Below are 20,364 nucleotides of genomic sequence, written 5' to 3'. Positions count from 1 at the left end.
AACGCCTCAGCGTTACCGCCTCCACCGGCCTTGCGGCTTGCAACATCGGAGGCATGACGCTTCACAGTTTTGCGGGTATTGGCCTCGGAAAAGAAGACGTTACGACTCTAGTCAAAAAAATTCGTCAGAACGCTAAGGCAAAGAACAGGTGGCTGCGGACGAATACGCTTATCATCGACGAAGTCTCCATGGTCGACGGCGAGCTCTTCGATAAGCTTGCGCAGATAGCGCGCACCATCCGAAACAATGGTCGTCCGTGGGGCGGGATCCAGCTAGTTATCACGGGCGACTTTTTCCAGCTCCCCCCGGTTCCCGAGGGAAATGGGAAGGAGGCTAAGTTCGCCTTCGATGCCGGTACCTGGAGCACCTCGATCGACCACACCATCGGGCTAACTCAGGTGTTCCGTCAAAGGGATCCTCGTAGGCTCTATCTTCTTCCGTCATCTTGTCGCCTCCACTCTCTTAGCTAACACCGGGCTAGATTTCGCCCTGATGCTGAACGAGATGCGTCTCGGAAAAATTAGCGATGGTACGATCCAGACATTCGAGGAGCTAGCGCGTCCGCTCACGTTCAATGACGGCCTGGAGGTGACCGAATTGTAAATACGCTCCCTTCCTTTTCATTCTCCAGGAATGGGCCGATCCGAGATGGCCGATGCGCTGACCGGTTATCTAGATTCCCGACGCGCAATGAGGTCGACAAATCCAATGAGGCGCGACTGCGCAATCTGCCCGGCCCGACCTTTCGCTACGGGGCCGTAGATTCCGGCGAGCCTGCAGTCCGGGACAGGTTGCTGTCGAACATGATGGCCCCCAAAGCGATAGATCTGCGGAAGGGTGCCCAAGTGATGCTGATCAAGAATTTAGACGAGACTCTCGTGAACGGCTCTCTCGGAAAGGTCATCGCGTTCATGAGCGAATCTACGTTTGATATCTGGTCTGCGGACAAAGAAGCGGTCGACGCAGCCGACGCAGCCCGCTTGACGGATAAAATCAGGCAATTCAGTAGCGAGAAAGACGTGAGAGACGTGGGGAATCGGGGCGATTTGAAGAACGGAATGGCGGCCCAGCAATTCCCAGTCATCCGCTTCACGACGACGGACGGGACCCACCGGATACTCCTCTGCGTGCCGGAAGACTGGAAGGTGGAACTCCCCAACGGCCAGGTCCAAGCCCGGCGGAAGCAGCTGCCCCTGATTCTGGCGTGGGCGCTCTCGATCCACAAGGCCCAGGGCCAGACGCTGGAGCGCGTCAAGGTCGACCTCGGCAAGGTGTTCGAAAAGGGACAGGCCTACGTCGCCCTCAGCCGCGCCGTGAGCAAGGAAGGGCTGCAGGTGCTGCGCTTTGACAAGAGAAAGGTCATGGCTCACCCGCGAGTGATCGTGTTCTACAACAAGCTGTACAGCGCCGAGTCGGCGGTCCAGACGAAGAAGGCGGCAACGATAGCGGACTTTGCTATGGTCAAGAAACAGCTGACGTCTCTGAGAGGAGGGACAGCGGCCGACGTGATCGACCTCGACGAAGAAGAGGCGGAAAGGGCATTGGCATACGGTTAATAAGTACGCACGCATGCGGAGAGCAAGCAAGGCCACGCGGAGGGCGAAGCAAGAGGTGTCGGTGATTGTGTTCGCGCCGAGGTCGAGACCTGGTTAAGTATCAGTTGTTGAAGGCTTCGAGGAGAAGGGTCGGGCGTGACGAAGCAATCGTGAGGGTTATTGCAGCCATCCAAGGTAGGCAGTACGACGGGCGGCTCTCACTGCCGTGGCAAGACAGACCAACGGAGATGGGTTAGTTGATGTCTCGACCAGAGCCCATGTCGTCGGGTGGTACTAGAGTAGTTGAGGCCAGCCAAACAACAGGCCGAATGAATGAGGGAGGGCGGAGAGGAAGTGATTGATGACTACGGGATCGGGCGAGGCCCCCTCTTCCCCATCCGTCTCTGTACGTGTAAGATGAACAGGCGCCACCATTGCAGTCTGTATTTTCTATCTGGCCGCGAGGAGAATCGAATACACGGGCTGGAGCAACCCAGCCAGGGGTTCGACGAGCAACTTTTTCCACCTCGCAAACAAAAATTCATATGTATGTAGTCTGCGTTTCCTTTGCTTCCGTTCTTTTCGGATCGCAGGTATCGAGTACTCGTCGAGTACTGCCGGAATCTCTACAAGATTGCGTTCCTGGAAACAAAGTGGGTGTCAGTGTGTCAATGTGTAGGTAGGTATATATGCCTCTATATTCCCCCTATCTGTATCCGCCTAACGCCAACATGGGGTGAGACTTTTTACGAGATGTCGGGGCGTCGAAGTCAAGGTGTATGATAGCCTTATAGGCTATAGGTAGGGGTCTACATCCCTACCACTACGTAATATGTACGTGTAAGTCTAAGAGGGCAGGTTGTTGGGTGCACTAATACTATTATACAGGGGGATGGGGGTCAGTTGGCACTGTGTTAGAAACTATAACTATCTTTAGAAAGAATTACTATAGCTAAAAGTATTTTAATAACTATACTAAAAAATATACTCAATATATAATATGAGTATAATATAAATACTATAATAATCTAATAACGCTTTTTAAAAATAGAATAATTATTTTATATAATATTTAGCTAAAATGTATATAAAAATTAATATACTATTAGAAATGTAATAAATATTTCTCTTATTATAATAATATTATTAAAATACTTATATTAAATTATAATAAAACTTATATAATAATTTTTATTATAAGTATTTTATATTTATAGAAAGCGCTTATTAATATTATATTATATAAAGGTTATATTTATACCATGTAAATATTGTAGATATACTGTCGATAGACCCCCCTCCCGCTATGGTACCTAGGTTACCATGGAACGAACGGATTCATAAGGTAAAGGTAAGTACTGGTACTCGGGCGCTGACACTCGGGTACTGGAACGGCGAACCCACCGTATAGGATCCACCGGCCGGGCTATGATGGCATGTGATTGGTGTTGTCATCGTGCTGGTCGGGCAGGCGCTATCGATAAGGAAAGCTTAAACACAGGCTCCGCGTACCTGCCTTTAAACTAATCAAAACGAGAGCAGAATAAAATAATAAAATAATAACGAGAATAGGGATAATAATAGGATTAGCTGCCTACTTAGCTAGGTTAATCATTTATTCTTATTATTTTTACTGTTGGTATTCTTTTTTCCTTTGGGGAAGGCCGAGAAAGCGTACGGAGCGAGGCCGAGACGTAGAAAGCCTCAAGATACAACCACTGCTACTACCAACCACAACATACCTACCTGTAGTCCAGTCGACCAAAGCCGCGGATTCTATTCCTCCAACCCGCCATTGACGGCCACTCGAACCTGTCACCATCAGGCTGTGCGTAGCCACTGTTCTGTCGCCGTCCGCTCCTCCATTTGCACTTCGCCGCCGTCCTTTTCTGTCTGGTGCTGACACCACCAGGCATTTCAACTTAGCAGCATAAGGGGTCAGAGCAGTCATCGACGATCACCTCAAGCCAGCCGACTGCGCGGCCGTCCTTGCCACCCTCCCATTCCATCTCGTCTACCTTGCAAGATCGGCTTGTCGACTGCTAGCCCCGATACCTCCCTCCCCGCTAGGCACACCTCCATCTACATCTACACTCGACAGCAACACCACACGAGGCCCCCTTCGCCCCCGCCCTCATCTCGATAGTCACCTCTGCCTCCACATCTCCCACCTTCCCCTTCGCGCAGATCGGCAACACGTCGGGTCTACCGCCCCTTGCTTCTCTGCTGCTGGCGTGTTGTCTAGGCCGGCCAACCCTCTTCTCACCTACAGAGACGGCAGACTACGCCTCAAAAGTTAGCTCCTCATGAACTTGCCACCGAGAAATACCCGCGCTTGATCCTTCTCTGCTCTCACGACTCCCTCTTTCTACTACACGTGCTGGGAAATCAGTGCCTCCAGTGCTACCTTTGCATCTACGTCTGCCCATTGCGGATCGAACAACTGCCCAAAGCCCGGGATATCGGACGTCTGACAATCCCTTCGAATCAATACGTTCCGAATCGCCGGTCCTTCTCTCCTCATTATAGCTTTACGTCGCGCTTGTGCCATCCGCAACGTTATTACCACCTTTGCGTTTCCCCAGATCCCCATCCCACGCTTTCTGGAGCCCGAACAATACATGGTTATCGGGCTACAAAGTCGTTTAGCGACCATGGAATCTAATCCAAATGCCCAGGCCAACACAGGATCGAATCCCCTCTCACAATGGCTGGGCGGTCGCTACATCATAGTCTTGAAGGATCCCGCCGGCGAACGCATCGAGGGAACCTTGCGAGGCCTGGTCCCTGAACAGTACATGACATTAGGACGAGGTGAGCTGAGCGCTAGGTAGCATGTTGAACCTATACGGCGGATTTGGCTGACATGGGAGTAGCTGTATTATTACGCACGAACCAGACTGTCGAGCAACTAAATATCGACGCGACCAATGTGGCCGATATTATTGCTGTCCAGGCTCCGGCGGTGCAACCACCCTTCCAAGACCCGGCCATTCTCAGCCTGGGCGCAAGAACGAACATGGCGCTTCCAGACGATCCACATCACGCGCAAGCCAACATCCGCGAAAAGCGAGATCCACCCGTCATCCCCAATCCTGCCGACCGCATGACGTACACCTCCCCCGACGAGCTGACCGACGCGCCCAACCCTGATGCTCCCGAGGGCTCCATGTCGCAATTGAGCCTCTCTCCATCTAACACGGCGAAGCTCGATTCCACCCCGCGAGGGGACTTCTTACTGACTCCTACTGCCTCCAATGCCTCCAATGCCCCCTCGGGCTCTAAGAAAGACCGACGTCGAGGTGCGCGTGGCCGGGGAGGCCGTAAGAATAAGAAGCTCGCGAGCGACTCCGTCGAAGATGCGACACAGGATGAGACGAACCCCGCCACGGGCTGGAGACAGACTCCCATACTACAATCTACCGAGTCTTTCCAACCCTTCACTTCTCTCAAGAAAAGCCAGAAAGGCCGGCTCGGCCTAAAACCCGAAAGCGGCTGGGCATCGGAAGATGTCACGGACGTGCAAGAAGCCGGCGACTTCGACTTCGAGAGCAGCCTTGCTAAATTCGACAAGCGCAAGATATTCGACGAGATGAAAGAGCAGGACGAGATCGACGAGTCGCAACGTCTGGTCTCTCACAACCGCATCCCCCGCCCGAAGCCCGGAACGGCGGGCGGCAAGAACTTGCACTACACCGAGAACGTATTAGACCTGCCGTCGTCTACCGCCAAGCCGAAGGAGCCCAGCGGCGACTTCTGGAAGAGCGAGGCCGACGACGAGAACGGCGACGCAGCTGAGCGCCTCAGCGGCAGCGGCCGGAATTCGCGCCTGCGAGGAGAATCCAGGTTGTCGATGAGCCGACGCTCTCAGTCGCGTAAGGCGAGCACAAGTGCAGGTGCGGGCGGCCAGGGCCGAATTCACGGAGCGGTAAGTTTGTATCCCTCCCCTGATTTCTTCTCCTTTTTTCCCCATTCATCGCCCTATTTCTCGAGCCTTCACCCGGATGGTATTTATCTAACTAACCTCAGCAGCCCGCGTCCTCTTCCAAATCTAGTGGCGGGCTGTACGCTTTACTGTCGAATCGCCGAGTCGAAACGGTCACCCATTTGCAAATGCTTGTAGTGGAAAATGTCGCGCACAATGACTTCGGCTTCACCGAGGATCTTATGGCCGAAAACGCGGGCCGCAGCATTTCCGAAGTCGCAATGCGTGCGCTCGACGATCCTGCTGTCAGGCTTCGTGCGGCCGCCAGTTCGCCCCCTAGCACGTCCATGATCGTCATCTTAGCTGGGAATAATAAGTCGGGGGCACGCGCGCTGGCCGCCGCCCGCCATCTTCGCAACCATGGTGTCAATGTTATCGTCTGCGTGGTCGGGATCGAGCGCGAGCAGAGCCTGCTCGAGGACGTGCGAAAGCAGATCCGGCTCCTACGTAGCTTCGGCGGCACCATCTTGGACAAGTCGGAGCTGTTCGAGCACGTCAGCCAAGCTGCTACCCTCAAGAGCTCGCCCTACGTCGCGCTCATCATAGACGCCCTGCTCGGGTTGACGATCTCGTTTGAGGAGCTGCGCAAATCGGACCAGGCGACCACGTACGAGCTCATGGAATGGTCAAACAGGAACGAAGCATTCGTCATAGCGATCGACGTCCCGAGCGGCATCGAGCCTTCGAGCGGCAAGGTGAACGTCATCGACGGTGCGAAGCTCTACGTGCACCCTCGCTTCGTGGTAGCGCTTGGCGCCCCGAAGCAAGGCCTGCTGAAGGCGCTACAGATGGGCGAGGAGCAAGGGGATACCCTGATGTCGGAGGAGTGGAAGCTGTTCCTAGCCGACGTTGGGCTCAGCCCCCTGGTCTGGCGTAAGGCGGCGACCAAGATCCGGCGCGGTATCGAGTTCGAGGATAGGTGGGTGCTCGAGCTGCAGTACCGATCGCAGGTCGAAAGGGGGCCCTGAGCCATCCGTCGACAAGGAGAGACGGGGGACGGGGGTGAGGGTTGAAGAAGGCTTCTTCTTCTACTCCATCCTGCTATACACTACATGCACCGTACCAGCTTGCTGTGAGGATAAGCTGTCCCGGCGTTATGCCCGCTCGCCTGCATGTCCAGGGGCAGTTCAACTTCGCGTATCGTCCCATCTACAGAGGGGTTCTCTCATTACCCCCCCCCCCCCCACCCCTTTTTTTTCCCCCTTCCTCTTTATTCCAACTTGCATGTTTTTGGTTCACGAGTTCTACGACGCATGACGGTAAAAGGCGTTTTATGGGATGGCCCGAAGCTTGATGGTTCTTCTAGCTAGCGTGCAGCAAGGCATATCTGCACGCCCAAAATACCCCCTTTTTATTTTCCTCTCTTCTCCAAATCCGCGCCACGGGGTTCTCTGTTCATTTTGCATTTCCGCGGGTGGGCGTTCGGTCTGCGTGCGACCCAGGTGGTAACATCATATCGTTAAGGGAAGAAGATGAGAAGAGGGTGAGAGGGAAGAGGGGAAAAGCGCGAGCGAGCGAGCAAGCGAGAGAAGGGGATACACCTGCATCGTATACGTAGAAGAGGCCACTATGTTTTTACCATCCGCAGGCCGGCGAGGCCAGGCCCCGTCGTCGAGGAGGACGGAGGCGAGCGGAAGGGGGGGGGGGGGGGGGGGGGCTCGTCGAATCTGCGAGTTTGCGATGCTGCGTATAGACTAGACTGCGCGTGCGAATAGACCTTGAAAAAGACCCCCGGCCAGGGGACCGAATTCTAGAACAAGTCGGCCGTCTCTCTCGCGCTGCCTTGTCCACGGACGTGTGTTCGAATGCCGGCGCAGGATGACGATGCATATACGTCGTGGCATACATGTATGTAGTCTTGCATGCTACATTCCTACGGATTCAACGCATTGCACAGCTCACGCAAATGCAACCATCCACACCAAGACCGACCATATTGAGTACTATACTGCAGCCATCTCCACCCCTGCTCGCGCGGGTCCTGGTCGACGCCACGCGGTAGATATCCAATGGAATGGCTGGATTTACTCAGCACGGCGCTGCTCCAGCAGGGGTAGCTCTGCGAAGTCCATCCTGGGCTCAGCATCTCGCCATGTCAGCCCCCTTGGCTCGGTGCCTATGGCGTTGTCGCGGATGGGCATGGCATGTTCCCTCGTACGAGACGAAGAATTACCCAACCAGCACTAATCTACTACTCCGCGCCGACCGATCGAGCCTCGATCGATTTGCATGTGCGCGCCGGCTGGAGACGGTAGCCATACGCAGACAGGAGTAACTAGCTTAGGCAGGCCGTCGTGCTGACGCAGGGACTCGCACGCACATTTACCGCCTCCGCACGGCATGCGTATGTACCAACGCTCTCGCACGCACGCAACGCACGTTTTACCTACCTCCTCCACCGCCCTAGATCCCGCGCCGCACGCCAAAGACAACTTATAAGACCTCCCTGTCCCGCCCCGAGCCATCCGACCTCTCGCCTCGAAGCTCCTCCTCTTCTTCTTCCTCCTCACGATGGGACCTTCCCCTGCCGCACTAGAGCCCGCCCGGCGCAGCATCCTCGACCGCCCGATCCTCATCGCGATACCCATCCTCATCGGCCTGTTCGCCACGCGCTCGCCCTTCTTCATGTCTGCCGCCCCGGCCTTCGATCCGGCCGCCCCCGAGGCCGCCGCCGTGCCCTGGGCCGACGCGCCCATCCCGCTGGTCACGACGCCGCAGTACGAGACGAACAAGGTCCGTCGACGGCCGTCCCGACTTCTTCGCAGCCCCCTCCCCGTCTCCCACGGCCGCTAACTAGAAGAAAATCCCCCCGCCCCCCCCGCCGGGCGAGGGGGGGAGAGACACCGCAGACCGACATCTTTACCACGGGCGCCACGCACATGGCGCTCCTGCATAACGTGATCCTGCGTGGCTACAACTCGATCTGGCAACAGGCGCCGCACGTGCGGCCGGCTGACGTGCCCGACTTCGTCGGCTACTGCCGCGTGTGGCACCAGTTCGTGGTGCACCACCATGACGACGAGGAGGGCGCGCTGTTCCCCAAGATCGCCGCCCTGCTGCTCGAAGACGACGAGAACGTCGACGTCGACGACGCCGCTGCCGCTGCCGCTGCCAAGGATAGCGATAAGGACAAGGATAAGATCGCCGCCAACGACGAGGCGATCTGGGGCGCGACGCACCGCGAGCACGCGGCGTTCCTGGGGGGCCTCGCGGCATTCAGCGCGTACCTAGACGAGGTCGCGTCGGGGGCGCGGCCGTTCTCGGGGGCGGGGCTGCGGGGCGTGATGTCGGGGTTCGAGGAGGCGTTCGCGGCGCACTTCCACAGCGAAGTGCGGACGATCGCGGGGCTGGCGGGGCACGCGAGGGCGCCGCGGGCGGGGAGCGCGCGGGAGGCGGCGGCGGCAGCGACGTTCCGCGACTGGGGCCGCGCGACGGTGATGCGCGCCGGCGCGCTCGACGGCGTCCCCTTCTTCCTCCTCAACCTCGACGCCACCGCCGAGGGCGGCCGCTGGGCCCGCTGGCCCCCCATGCCGCCCCCCGTACGCTGGGGCCTCGAGAACATCGCCGGCGCCTGGCACGCGCGCCGCTGGCGCTTCGCCTCCTGCCTTGCTGGTCGCCCCCGCCGCCTCTACGCCCTCGGCCCCGAGAGCGCGTGAGCGCGAGGAGGCGTGGCGCTGCGCTGTAAGAGAGAAGGGGTGGAGAACAGGAGGGAAGGAAAGGGAAGGGAAGGGGAGGGGAGAGCACAGTGGAGTCCGGGATCGGTAGATGGCGAGGGGCGGGCGGGCGTTCGATGGGTGTTGCTGCTATCGGCGGGAGGGGATAATGTGGCGTTGGCCCCCCCCTTTTCCTCGGTTGGGTCAGAGAATGGCGTTTCTGCGTTGATTTATCGAGCGGGAAGCTCGGCCTTATAATGTCTCTTGTTATATCGGCGCTAGAATGCACTCTACTTCCTATCGATGGCAATAGGGCAACGGGCGAGGGGCGAGGGGCTATGTGTAGAGCGCCTCCCCTCGCCCTCCCTCTCCCAACTCCGCTACTTGAGGAGGCAGAAGGCGGGGCTATCTCAGTTCCGATGATTATTGATTCGGGGGTTGGCGACTCAGTGGCTTGGTTTCCGTCGACAACCACCGCAGGGCGTTCTGGTTACCTACATTGTGTCGTAACGGCGCAGAGGTGTCGCCTGCTTTGGCGTCAAGTGACAGTATCCCCTAAGAACTATGGACTTAACCCCCCGATATGAAAGAAGCAGTTGAGAGGATGGGGTTAACTAGGGCCTTACCGGGCACTTAGCATATGGACTCTCAGCGTGTTTTCCCTCAGCGTATATCACGAGTCACGCAGGAGCACCGAAGACTCGAGGCGCACCAAGGCATACGTTTACTAACGTTCTCTCCGTGCGACTTTCTCATAATGGTGGCACCTGGCTCTTGCTTCAACCTCCACAGTGTCACCGACGTTCTAAGCCGATTCGTGCGTATCTGTGTATTTCTAACCCGGAAACTTCCTCAGCTGCCTCGAAGTCGCCCGCGATGCGGACTTGGGCCGTCGCAGCAACACCCTCCCCTATCGCCTTGCCGCGTACAAGCTTTCAGTACCTATACAATAGCTAGGGTCAAGTGTTCCTAGATTTCGGGATCTAGAAGTCTGCCGTATCAATCAATACAGGCCGGACGGCCGCATCCTCACACCTAGATCATAGGGTGGCCTTCTACGATGAATCGGAAAGAGTTGGTCCTCGCCTGCTACCTGATGATGACTTGAGCATTTCAACACTCTGCGGTAAATGCGGGCTGACAGGCCACCCACCTGCGAGACTGTACATAACCGCACTTAGCTCTCAATCCTCACAGAACCGAATCAACTAAATCTCGGGGTAGGACCAATATATATGTTTCTTCGTGGCTCCCAGCACTTACGGCAGGCCAATGGATTCTCGCAGGTAACCTACCAGTGTGGAGCTCTATCCTGATATAGGACTAAGCTGCCGTACACGCGGCTCAGCAGCGTGGCTCTGCAGCGTGTCTCTGCAGCGTATGATTGAAACACATCTCGGAATAGAGGGTGAGGCTACGGCCCACCTTATAGGTATGCATATAGATAATGGTGATCACCAGCTTGCGAGAACGAATTCATATCATCGAGCCACAGATCTATCAAACGTACGCATAATACCAACGAAGTTATCACCAGTCTCTCGCCAGCACGGCGCGTAAGAGTTGACCTTGATAAAATAGTTCGGCCTTGAGTTCATGCTGCCAGCATTTTCTGGACGATCGATCTTTCTATCGCCATCATTCTACCCTCTCTTCTATTTCATCTCATTCCTCCTCTTTCTCTTCACAAGATCTCGCTTTCTCCTCCGGAACCCCTATGGGAGAAGCTGCCACTATTTCGTTTCTCCCCCCTTCCAAAGGCACGGGCGTGGGGTCTGGAATTTACCGGAACTCTAGTAACTCTGATCTTTTTGCTACCCTCCCGGGGAACATGTTAGCTCCGACGAAGCAGCTCGGCTTGCATGACACGGCCAGGGTTCAGGTGATCACAAGTCGAGGCGAACTCCAGCAGCCAAACCACCCAGACTATAACAAGTATGTGCTAGAATGTCTGGCAACCGAATACCGGCCCACTTCCCGTAATGTCGACGATCTTCTCAACGAGATCGGAAACGAATTCGACGATTGCCTGGATGCCAACACGACTCTAGATACCAGGAGTTTCATTCCAAACAACAGACTTTTCGAGATCCTTACACCCGAAAGAGTGCGAGACATCGTTCATAGTTTGGAGTGCTTCCAGGACCTGGAAGACAAAGACGGGTTGGTGCAAGATATATGCGTCGGGTCTCATCTGAGGTTACTGGCTGTCCTCGTCGGGATTAGGAAGGTCGACTATCTCCTGGAACACATGGACGACGGCATGTGTGACCTATGCCTCCCGATGCCAGTACAGAAGGACCGCAGAGATGGAAGACTCTACTGCCAGTACCACCGGGAAAGCCACAAAAGTCTTGACAGCTACCCTCGAATTTCACATCGCAAAGACTTTTCACAGTGGTCGTACAGCCTGTCCGCCCCATACATAACGTATGACGCGAGGCGGCATCAGCACTACAGCCTCAGTATCGACGATATCCTTCCCATGCGGGCCGTGGCGGGGAAGCCGCGCGGCCAAAGCAAAGAAGCAGAGGAAGCGAATAGCTCCTACGGGGGGTTCAGCCAAGTCTTCAAAGTCGAGTTGGATAAAAGTCATTACGACTTTGGGGACGTCGGTGTAGGCCATCTTAAGAAGCCGGAAGCGTGCATCTCGAGAGAAACTAATCGTATGTCATCTTCAGATTCGTCATCCTGATGGGTTTTTCGCATTGAAGAAGCTTCTCTCCCGCAACTATAGAGACTTCAACTTGGAGCTTGCCTCCCTCTTATTCTCGATGGATAACTGTGAAGGGGAAGGTAGTAAGCATATAATCAACCTATTGGCGACCTTCGAAGTACAAGACCCATCGGTTCAACATTCGACGTACTACTTCCTCTTTGACTGGGCGGATGGGACGCTCGATAGTTTCTGGCGAACTGCCGAATGTCTCGTCGGTGACAGGACTCACTACAAGTGGATGTCTGAACAATTCTACGGAATCTGTCTAGCTCTCCAATCCGTGCACAACGAACGCGGACAAAGCCCGGGGCCTATTGGGGGCGACGCCCTCGAGGGGAACTTCGCTGTACGGAGTCATGGTTTCCAGGAGCTCTATGGGCGGCACGGCGATATCAAGCCGGATAATATCCTTTGGTTTCGCTCGGGCGCGACTAGGGGCGACTTGGGGACGTTGGCGTTGGCGGATTTCGGGCTGGGAAGGTTGCATACCCAGGTGTCCCGATCGAACCGAGACCCGATGAACATCCCTCGGACTGCAACCTATCGAGCGCCCGAGTTCGACGTACCCGGCACCACGATCTCGCGGGCGTCGGACATCTTCAGCCTTGGGTGCGTATTCCTCGAGCATGTCACCTGGCATCTGCGAGGCCTCGAGAGCGTGACGGACGGATTTCCGGACCACAGAATGGAGACTGACATTTACGACTTCGAGGCCGACACATTCTTTTCAGTTCGCGATCACAAGCCCGTCCGGAAGGAAAGCATAACGATGTGGATCGCAGACCTCCGCAAACATACGAATTGCAACGAGTACATTCGCGAACTACTCGATGTGATAGAATACGGGATGCTCGAGCCGGAGAGCGCAAAGAGGATCGGTATAAATGCACTCGTGGACAGGATGGCGGACCTTCGTCGGATAAAATGCTAGTCGGAAAGGGAAAGGGGACGGGTTGGGATGCCATCGAGGAGTAGGTAGTCAAGGGCTTATATATCTACCCTCTGGAGATGCACACACGCCTACATAGCTGTGTGTGCGAGTTTTCATGATGCACGTAGGTACTGAACGAGGGCGGAGAGGAACCCCAGAGTCCCACGGGCATTAGGGGCGGGTAAGACAAGCCACTAATAGTGAAGAACGCACCCACGTCCCAACCGACCCAAGAAGATTCTGGCACCTCAGACCTCTGTGAGAAGAATGCCTCCCCTTCCTTCAGGAGAACCCACACGCTTGTCTTCACTCAGTTGGCGGATGACGGGCCCGCCTCCCGTGCCTGTGGCTGGGCACGGAGCGCGAATCGTAGTCTCTATATACCTAGGTATATATAGACATACGAAGGTAAGCCTGTCGCCTAAAAGCTGATAGAAGAAGCAATATACCTAGTAGAAGAAGCCTACGTGGTATGTAACCAGGTGGGGAGGTGGATGCATCTACATCCCTTGCCGAGGATAACCCGTGAACAGAAACAATTTCGCGCGGCAACATAAATACCTAGTTACCCCATGAATCGCACATCTATTAAGAGCAGGTTGTCGCTTTACCAACTAGGTATCTACTCTTCTACCCGAGCGCTCCTCCGCCTGTGACACCCCCAACTTAATGCCCTGTCTTGAGAGACCGCCCTTATTCCTCGTCGCATGCTAAAAGACAACTGCTCTTCACAAGATAGGTATGCCTTCAAGCATCAACGCAGTTCCAGGGCAGCTCCTGCTACGGCGGCCCATATCTTCCCCCTCTTCAGCCGTGACAGATTTGCCCGTATCTGGCCCCTCCAAATATCCATGTTCTTTTCCATCGCAGCGCCTGGTATCGTATCGTTCGACAAAGCAAGCTACTCCTCTGGCTGCGATCCGTGGTAGTGGTGCATGATCCCCCTTTCTAACTCCGCAGCCTGGTCCTGTTCGAGGGTTAGCGGGTCGCGGAAATGGCAGATGCTTAGGCTGGGCACCTCTTTCAGCGGTTCCGGCAGTAGCAGTACCAAATTGCTGGATTTAGACTGGGCATATTATTAGAACGCAGGTACTCGGTGATTCGGTCGCCGCGACTTAGAACTGGGCGCATTTCTCACCCTGATTCTGTATTTCCCTTTCCCGTACATCTTGTCGAGGACGTCTTTGAGCTTCATCGGATTGTTGTACTTGTTCCTCAATAAGATCTCGTGCCACGTTGCGGGTTCGGGCGAGCCTTGAGAGCTAGGCATCCTCGGGGAGAGCGGAAATCGCATACAGTGAATAGAGAGTTAGGTAATATTTGCGACTCAGGATTTGCACCCTCTTCTGACAAGTCCGCGAGCTGATGGACATGAATAAAGACTGCTCGTGTTGCCAATAACACGATTGTTCTTGTTGATGACGAGGATACCGGCGATGAAAAGGGGTGTGGTCTACTACTACATTTGCATTGCCAGATTATTGCATTGCCTATTACCTGCCAATGAGGCGGGGGCTCGGCAAGAGTATCGCGGCGGCGGGATAATTGCCGCGACGTGAACCAACAGCTAAGTAATTGGTGCGGGACGGCAACGTCGTTGCAGAAAGACCTAGAGAGGACCATCCCGAGACCACCGGTTGGCCCGGTCTGCAGCCTCCAGATGCCTAGGTAAATCTACGGAGCGGTGGGAATGTGTCATATGGTAGGTAGGCACCGCGGCCTCCGGCAAGGGTAGAATAAAAACCGGCGATGAAGAAAATACCTACATAGGTATGTATCGTTTTTCTACGTGAGGCCTCTAGGACGCTGTACCTACTTTCATGCAGGGTGAGGCTGTTGGAAGTGTGACCGCGTAGCCGCGCGCTTCCCAAAACAGTGTATTACTCCGCCTTATCATCAGCCCCCTTGCCCCGAACAACTGAGTAGGAAAACATGTACCTACGTGCTGTTGGCTTCACGGAAAATTTCCCCGGAAGCTTAGCAGTTCGCGCTCTTCATGCTACCGTGGTAGCAATGCTACTCGTAGCTATCCTTCCCGAAAATTAATCCGTCGTTTGGGAATCGTCGGAGTTCGTGGGTCCGGGTCACAAGATGGACTGGCCCATGGAGGGCACGGATTGGAACGAATCCAACCTAAACAGCTTCAACTTCGAGGAGCGTTCTACCACGGTCCTACAGAAACGAGACTCTGACACGGTATTCTTAGAGCTATCCTGTCCCTTTACCCCCTTGCTAACTGAATCGGCGGTAGACACTAGTCAAAGAGACGCTGGAAGGCCAAGACTGGGAGAGTTGGATTGACAAGGTACGGCGGTGAACAAGATGGTCATCGACTCACCCGATCTGTACCGGGGCTCGATTAACCGCGAACATAGACACAGGACGCCATATCCGCCGGAAACGGCCTTTACGTCGTGTAGGCGGCATCCCAGAAGTCGACTCAACTTACGGACGCTGACCACGACCTTTACCAGACTCTTTAGTAGGGCGGAGCCCGTCTTCGAGGGGATACCCGCACCCGTCTCGTGTATCCCCGTCACGAAGGACGTATGGAAAACACTGATAAAGTTATTTCGCGTTCATCGAAGTATAGCGAGGACGATAGCTAGGATGGCCACGTTCGTTGCGTCAGATTACGAGCAGGAGGACGAGTCGGCGGAATGCAATATATGTGAGCACGGCCGTCGCCCTCCGCCCCTCCGCCCCTTCGCCCAACCACGGCGGCACATAATATTGACATGAGATCGTAGTTTTCACCGCCAGGATGTCAACGCATCTCAACGGAGACTTGGCATTGTCACTTACCTATATTCCGAGCACAGAATCGACACTCGCTGTCATGTATGGGTGCAGCCCGCGCCAGATACAGGAAATCGAGAAGCGCATTCGGGCCGCGGGAGAAAGGACAAAGTATCCACTGCTTATGCTCGGCATATTTGCTGAACTAGAGCGACATGTTCTCTCAGCTATGGTGGAAAGCCTCCTCGGTAAGTTTGTCCTGCGAGCCACCCGTCTCGAGACTGGATCCTGGGATCCGTCCCAGGATCTGACCAAAGAGAAAACCCAAGATCAGCTGCGGATGTGCATAGAGAGTATGAATCTCAAAGACCACATTCGGGGAGTGAAGCGGCAAATATCGAAGCTCTTAGCCGAGATGGACCAATTCGAAGACCATTTTGTTTCCCACGGAGGTGACGACGGAGGGCATAAAGCGCTCTGGTTCAAGAGAGTGGGCCTGGAGATGAAGAAGAGGCTCAAGGACATTATGAACGACTACGAAGAGAAAATAGACGAGTGCAATATGATCGTCGAAAATATAACGCTGGCCGCGCAAACGGTAAATCCATCTCGCCTTAATATCCATTCTCCCCGGCAGAAGTGCTCAGCGACGCTAGGTGTGGAATCAAATTGCGATGCATGATTCGGAACTCAACACTCGGATCGCGCGGGCGAACACGACGATCGCCCTAGAAACGAAACGGGAGAGCACCCAGATGAGGTCGATCGCATTGCTGACCATGATATACTTGCCCATCTCTAGCGTCGCGGTAAGTACAACGGGAATGCCTTCCGCCTTAGCCCCCCTTAACCCCCCTTACGGAGTTCCAGGGCTGATGTGCAGTTATCTAGACCGTGTTCTCGATGAACCTTTTTAACTGGGAGGCCGGAGACGGGGAACCGGTTGTCTCGCATTATATATGGGTGTTCATCGTTTTCGCCGTAGGGTTTACGGCGATTACTCTGAGCGTGTGGATTTACCTGACGCGGCGGCACGAGAAGGAGGAGAGGAAGATCGCCGACAGATACCAGGCCTTAGAGCTTCAGAGTAAGATGGCCTAAGAGCTCGTGGCGATGACGATGAAGAACCACGAGACGTAACGGTGCCTCGACACCTAGCCCGCTAGCGGCATGCCATAGCATACGGGGTATCATGACCCGAGTATCATGACGGAGTCCAGGGAAGAATCTGCATAGACGCATAAGGCGCATGATAGAAAGTCTCGTACCAGGATGACGAGAAGCACGTTTTTAGAGACAATGGATATACTGGCCAAATACTAAATACGGCGATCGCCTGCAGAGAGACAGAAAAGGAGAGGGAAGAACCGTGCACGGTGAACGCCTAGAGTCTCAATACACGACAGGACCTCCTCGTGTCAAAACCGAAACCGCCCGACCGTCGTCGTCGTCGAGCATCCTACTTTCGTCCTACAACCCGTGTCCCCGTAAGTGCGCGGCTCAAGTATCCCTAAGAGAAGCATAAAGTCAGCCAACCTACGCATCCACGGGGTATCTAGAGAAGAAGAGAGGGCTACATACAGCAACGCCAGCGTCAGGTCGCCGTGGATGCGCGCCTTGAGGGTGACCTCGACCTCGAGGTTCAGATCAAGACGAAGCCTCAGCGTGTCGGACTTGCCCCCCTTGTCGTCCTGCTGCTGCACGGTCTGCTGCATCTGCTGCTGCTGCAACATCTGCTGCTGCTGTCGCTGCTGCAGCATCTGCTGGTCCTCCTGCGCCTGGAGCGGCTGGACCGAGCCCGGGCGACGGCGGTTGCGACGGCGCGTCCGCGGGGGCCGCGACGTCTCCGACAGCTGGTCCGAGGCGTCCGAGTGGTCCGTCTCCTGGAGGTCTGTCGGCCGCCCCTGAGGCTGCTTCTGCTTCTGCTCGTCGGGGCTCGACGACATTATGGCTCGTGTGTTCTTGTATACGGTGATAGGTAGAGGTCGTTCTGGCGTAGGAGTAAAAGCACCCTCGTGTTAGATAGAATGAGGCTGCTTTGGTGCGATGCGGGAAACGCAGAATGAGAAGAACCAACTACTACAAGGTCGTCAATTACAATCGGACTATGATATTAAGAAAAGATTCGAAATTCATATGCCCCATCGACTGCACGCCTATTTGTAGCGAACGAGCACGGCTAAAACGTCGACAACTAGGTATATCAGGATTCGCGATCTGCAGCAATCGTCGATGGCTGCCGAACCGCAACGTCACCACCCCTCCCTCCCCCCAAATTATGGCATAGTATCGGCTATGCGAGGGGGTAAGAGGCACGAGTTACACAGAGTAAACCCGGATTTTGAGACCTTTGCATCATGAGGCAATACACGGGCATCGGCCCTCCCTGGCTGCTCGATGCTGGTGCCGAATCAGAAGCCTCACCACAAGCCACCGGGATGATCTGACGTCAAGCTTTACACGCCTCTCTCACTCCATAGCCTCCAAGTTATAACGCCACCGTCGTTGTACCTAGCATGGGGATAAGGGTTCTTGAGGGGACGGAGCTCGAGGATGAGAGAAAAGAAGGGTTGTTGATCGCATGGTTCGGCGGGTCGTAGGTATAACATCGACGATCACGTACATGATGGTATTTGCGATTCTTTGCGATTCACGGCAGTGATGCACCGCAATTTCTGCAAGGGCCGTCGGGACGAAGAGCTACCCGATAATAACAAAACCATCTAGGCATGTTCCCGAGCGGCATGACTGTGAGCCAGACGGACGTCACGATCAGCCTGTAGTTATCGTCATGTCTTCCTCTCCCACGGAGTTCCGAGAGAATATTACCTGGATCCAGAGATTGCATGTATGTTGTATACCCTCTCGTCTTCATTCGCTGGCCCGCCGCCGTGCTACGTACATACCCTGCCGCGGCGTTACGTGCCCGTCATCATGCCATCACGTAGAGGATGCCCGCCCACATGCTGCAATACACTATGTTCAGGGGCGACAAGGGATGATATGTCAGATAAGGGTCGCCGAGGGGAGATCCAAGCCTACCACCACAGCGCGTTCCTATCCTAGCTCCTCCGTAAGATATATTTCATTCATCGGCACCCTGCTTTTGAGCCAAAAACAGCAATCTCCAGTTCCCAAGAAGAACATGCCGTCGACTGTAGAGTCTAGACCACTCCTACCAACGGCCTCTGCCGTGCAGAAAACAGGCAAGCAGTTTGGGCTTCAGACCATATCAGCCCGAGAAACGACCCCCATCTATCTGATCGCTCGAGTTCTGTTGCTCATAATACGTACCCAGTTATTACTATATCCACATAGTGACACTTGACCCCATGGAAACAAAAAGCCTAGGAGAAAGATAGGAGAACTTCAAACTGCAAAAGATAACCCGTACAGAGGACTATGCAAGCATGCACGGCCAACCTCATCGCGTTGGCCGCGGTGGGCCGGCGACGGGCTATACGCCTAAGGGGGGGGGGAGGGAGAGAAAGCCCGTCCGCTGCCGTAGTTGGGGCCGGAGCGCAAGCTGCGCGTCGAGCCTTTGTGCCCGTCCGTCCGCCCACTTCCCGGACCAGAGCCTCCCTATGTCTCGACGCGGGCTAGATAGACTTTTGTGCCTCGGACTCACGCCTATCAGGTCAGCTCTTCACAGTAACAGTAGTAGCAGTTGGGTTGGGCCCCGATCTAGTCGGGCGGCCCTACCATACTTCCGGGAATCTTTGGCCCATAGGTATATCTTGGTCCCATGGTGGTGGTGGGCTGATCGGATCTGAAGCCCCCGGTGCTGCTTTGCAATATCCAAACCCACAGCGGTCGGACGCGGAGAACACGCCGTCAGATCCGGCCCATCGTCCCGTCTGCCTTGGCGTAGGCCCATTGCCCGAGCCTAGCTTCGCGCGGATCTGGAAAAGAAGCTTGTGTCCTAGAGAGACAGCACCCGGCCTCCTCTCCGGCGTGGGGCCTGCTGGGCCAAGCAGGTCGGCATGTGGCTAGCAGAGCTGCGCGGGACTTGGGCCATTCGGGCCCAGAGACGCAGGCGAAAACGTCCGGGGCCAGGCGATACGTCTCCCACGAGTGCACCTCGCCGGGATCGTCCGAAGGCGTCTGGGAGAGGGGGGTTGGCTACGACGCCGAAACGTCGCGAGCCAAGCTGAGAAAAAGCCCAGCGGGCGGCGCCCGAACACGCAGCTGGCGAGCTACGCCGATGTCTCTGCTGTGCAACCGAACGGGACCCTGACAGAGAGATGCTGTCAAGGTGGATGAGAGAAGAGCACCCAGACAGCACGCGAATAATGCTACGATTGGTCCAATACTATCAGCGATCCCGCGCAATGGAGGGAGGGATAGATAGATGGGGGGGAGCTGAGTTGGCATATCACGACGGGAATGCGGTTTGGGAGCCCGAATGTTGTGTGGGCGATGGCGCGAGCAATTCCGTTGGGCATCAACACCACCTAGGGTCGACGATCGACGACCGTAATAGAGAGAGGAGACGCGCCGGGCCGGACTCAGGATACGGGGCTAGGCGTTCTAGCCGGATTCGGTACGCAGAGATGATCGTGAGAATGAGAAGAGGACAACATGTGGAGGAACAAGAATTCATCGTATCGCGAACATCCAGCACCCAATGCATCGATCCATGCCGGAACTCCGCCGATGCCTCATACGAGCCTTGCTCGTGTATCGTACAAACATGAAGGGCTATCGCCCCGGAGCATATGAGCATATGACCATATGACCAAAATCCACGGGCCCGGCTGCTGGCCGCTGTATTGAACCATTCTGTAGATGTGCGGCGAAAC

General features: G+C 55.4%; 7 protein-coding genes across 7 annotated transcripts; 4 read left to right on the top strand and 3 right to left on the bottom strand.

The window, feature by feature from the left end:
* Positions 1–673: 673 nt before the first annotated feature.
* Positions 674–1,775, bottom strand: GGS23DRAFT_231818 (uncharacterized protein). The gene is made up of 3 exons (XM_051512062.1): positions 1,758–1,775; positions 1,371–1,645; positions 674–1,291 (listed from the first exon to the last, which is right to left on the bottom strand). The coding sequence occupies exons 2-3, from the start codon at positions 1,569–1,571 to the stop codon at positions 749–751; spliced, it is 744 nt and encodes a 247-aa protein (XP_051369322.1). The 5' UTR covers positions 1,572–1,645; positions 1,758–1,775; the 3' UTR covers positions 674–748.
* Positions 1,776–3,812: 2,037 nt separating this feature from the next.
* On the top strand, positions 3,813–6,702 carry GGS23DRAFT_231769 (YjeF-related protein N-terminus-domain-containing protein). Its single transcript, XM_051512061.1, has 3 exons — positions 3,813–4,349; positions 4,412–5,463; positions 5,568–6,702. Exons 1-3 carry the CDS (start codon positions 4,157–4,159, stop codon positions 6,486–6,488), a joined length of 2,166 nt encoding a protein of 721 aa, XP_051369321.1. The 5' UTR covers positions 3,813–4,156; the 3' UTR covers positions 6,489–6,702.
* A 1,329-nt stretch (positions 6,703–8,031) lies between these two features.
* GGS23DRAFT_599418 (uncharacterized protein) lies at positions 8,032–9,176 on the top strand (the record flags this gene model as incomplete). Its single annotated transcript, XM_051518935.1, has 2 exons — positions 8,032–8,253; positions 8,370–9,176. 2 exons carry the CDS (start codon positions 8,032–8,034, stop codon positions 9,174–9,176), a joined length of 1,029 nt encoding a protein of 342 aa, XP_051369320.1.
* A 1,384-nt stretch (positions 9,177–10,560) lies between these two features.
* Positions 10,561–13,422, top strand: GGS23DRAFT_580831 (protein kinase). The gene is made up of 2 exons (XM_051517143.1): positions 10,561–11,790; positions 11,855–13,422. The coding sequence occupies exons 1-2, from the start codon at positions 10,891–10,893 to the stop codon at positions 12,821–12,823; spliced, it is 1,869 nt and encodes a 622-aa protein (XP_051369319.1). The 5' UTR covers positions 10,561–10,890; the 3' UTR covers positions 12,824–13,422.
* A 302-nt stretch (positions 13,423–13,724) lies between these two features.
* GGS23DRAFT_599416 (uncharacterized protein) lies at positions 13,725–14,093 on the bottom strand (the record flags this gene model as incomplete). The annotated part of the gene is made up of 2 exons (XM_051518934.1): positions 13,725–13,889; positions 13,962–14,093. The coding sequence occupies 2 exons, from the start codon at positions 14,091–14,093 to the stop codon at positions 13,725–13,727; spliced, it is 297 nt and encodes a 98-aa protein (XP_051369318.1).
* Positions 14,094–14,914: 821 nt separating this feature from the next.
* On the top strand, positions 14,915–16,663 carry GGS23DRAFT_599415 (uncharacterized protein; the record flags this gene model as incomplete). Its single annotated transcript, XM_051518933.1, has 7 exons — positions 14,915–15,019; positions 15,075–15,128; positions 15,199–15,239; positions 15,298–15,494; positions 15,574–16,160; positions 16,219–16,371; positions 16,454–16,663. 7 exons carry the CDS (start codon positions 14,915–14,917, stop codon positions 16,661–16,663), a joined length of 1,347 nt encoding a protein of 448 aa, XP_051369317.1.
* A 199-nt stretch (positions 16,664–16,862) lies between these two features.
* On the bottom strand, positions 16,863–17,930 carry GGS23DRAFT_231410 (uncharacterized protein). The gene is made up of 2 exons (XM_051512059.1): positions 17,144–17,930; positions 16,863–17,072 (listed from the first exon to the last, which is right to left on the bottom strand). Exons 1-2 carry the CDS (start codon positions 17,506–17,508, stop codon positions 17,063–17,065), a joined length of 375 nt encoding a protein of 124 aa, XP_051369316.1. The 5' UTR covers positions 17,509–17,930; the 3' UTR covers positions 16,863–17,062.
* Positions 17,931–20,364: the final 2,434 nt, after the last annotated feature.

The sequence above is a fragment of the Durotheca rogersii genome, assembly GCF_024521655.1.
Source record: "Durotheca rogersii strain YMJ 92031201 chromosome Unknown GGS23scaffold_23, whole genome shotgun sequence".
Lineage (NCBI taxonomy): Eukaryota > Fungi > Ascomycota > Sordariomycetes > Xylariales > Xylariaceae > Durotheca > Durotheca rogersii.
This window is presented reverse-complemented; position numbering and strand designations above follow the sequence as displayed.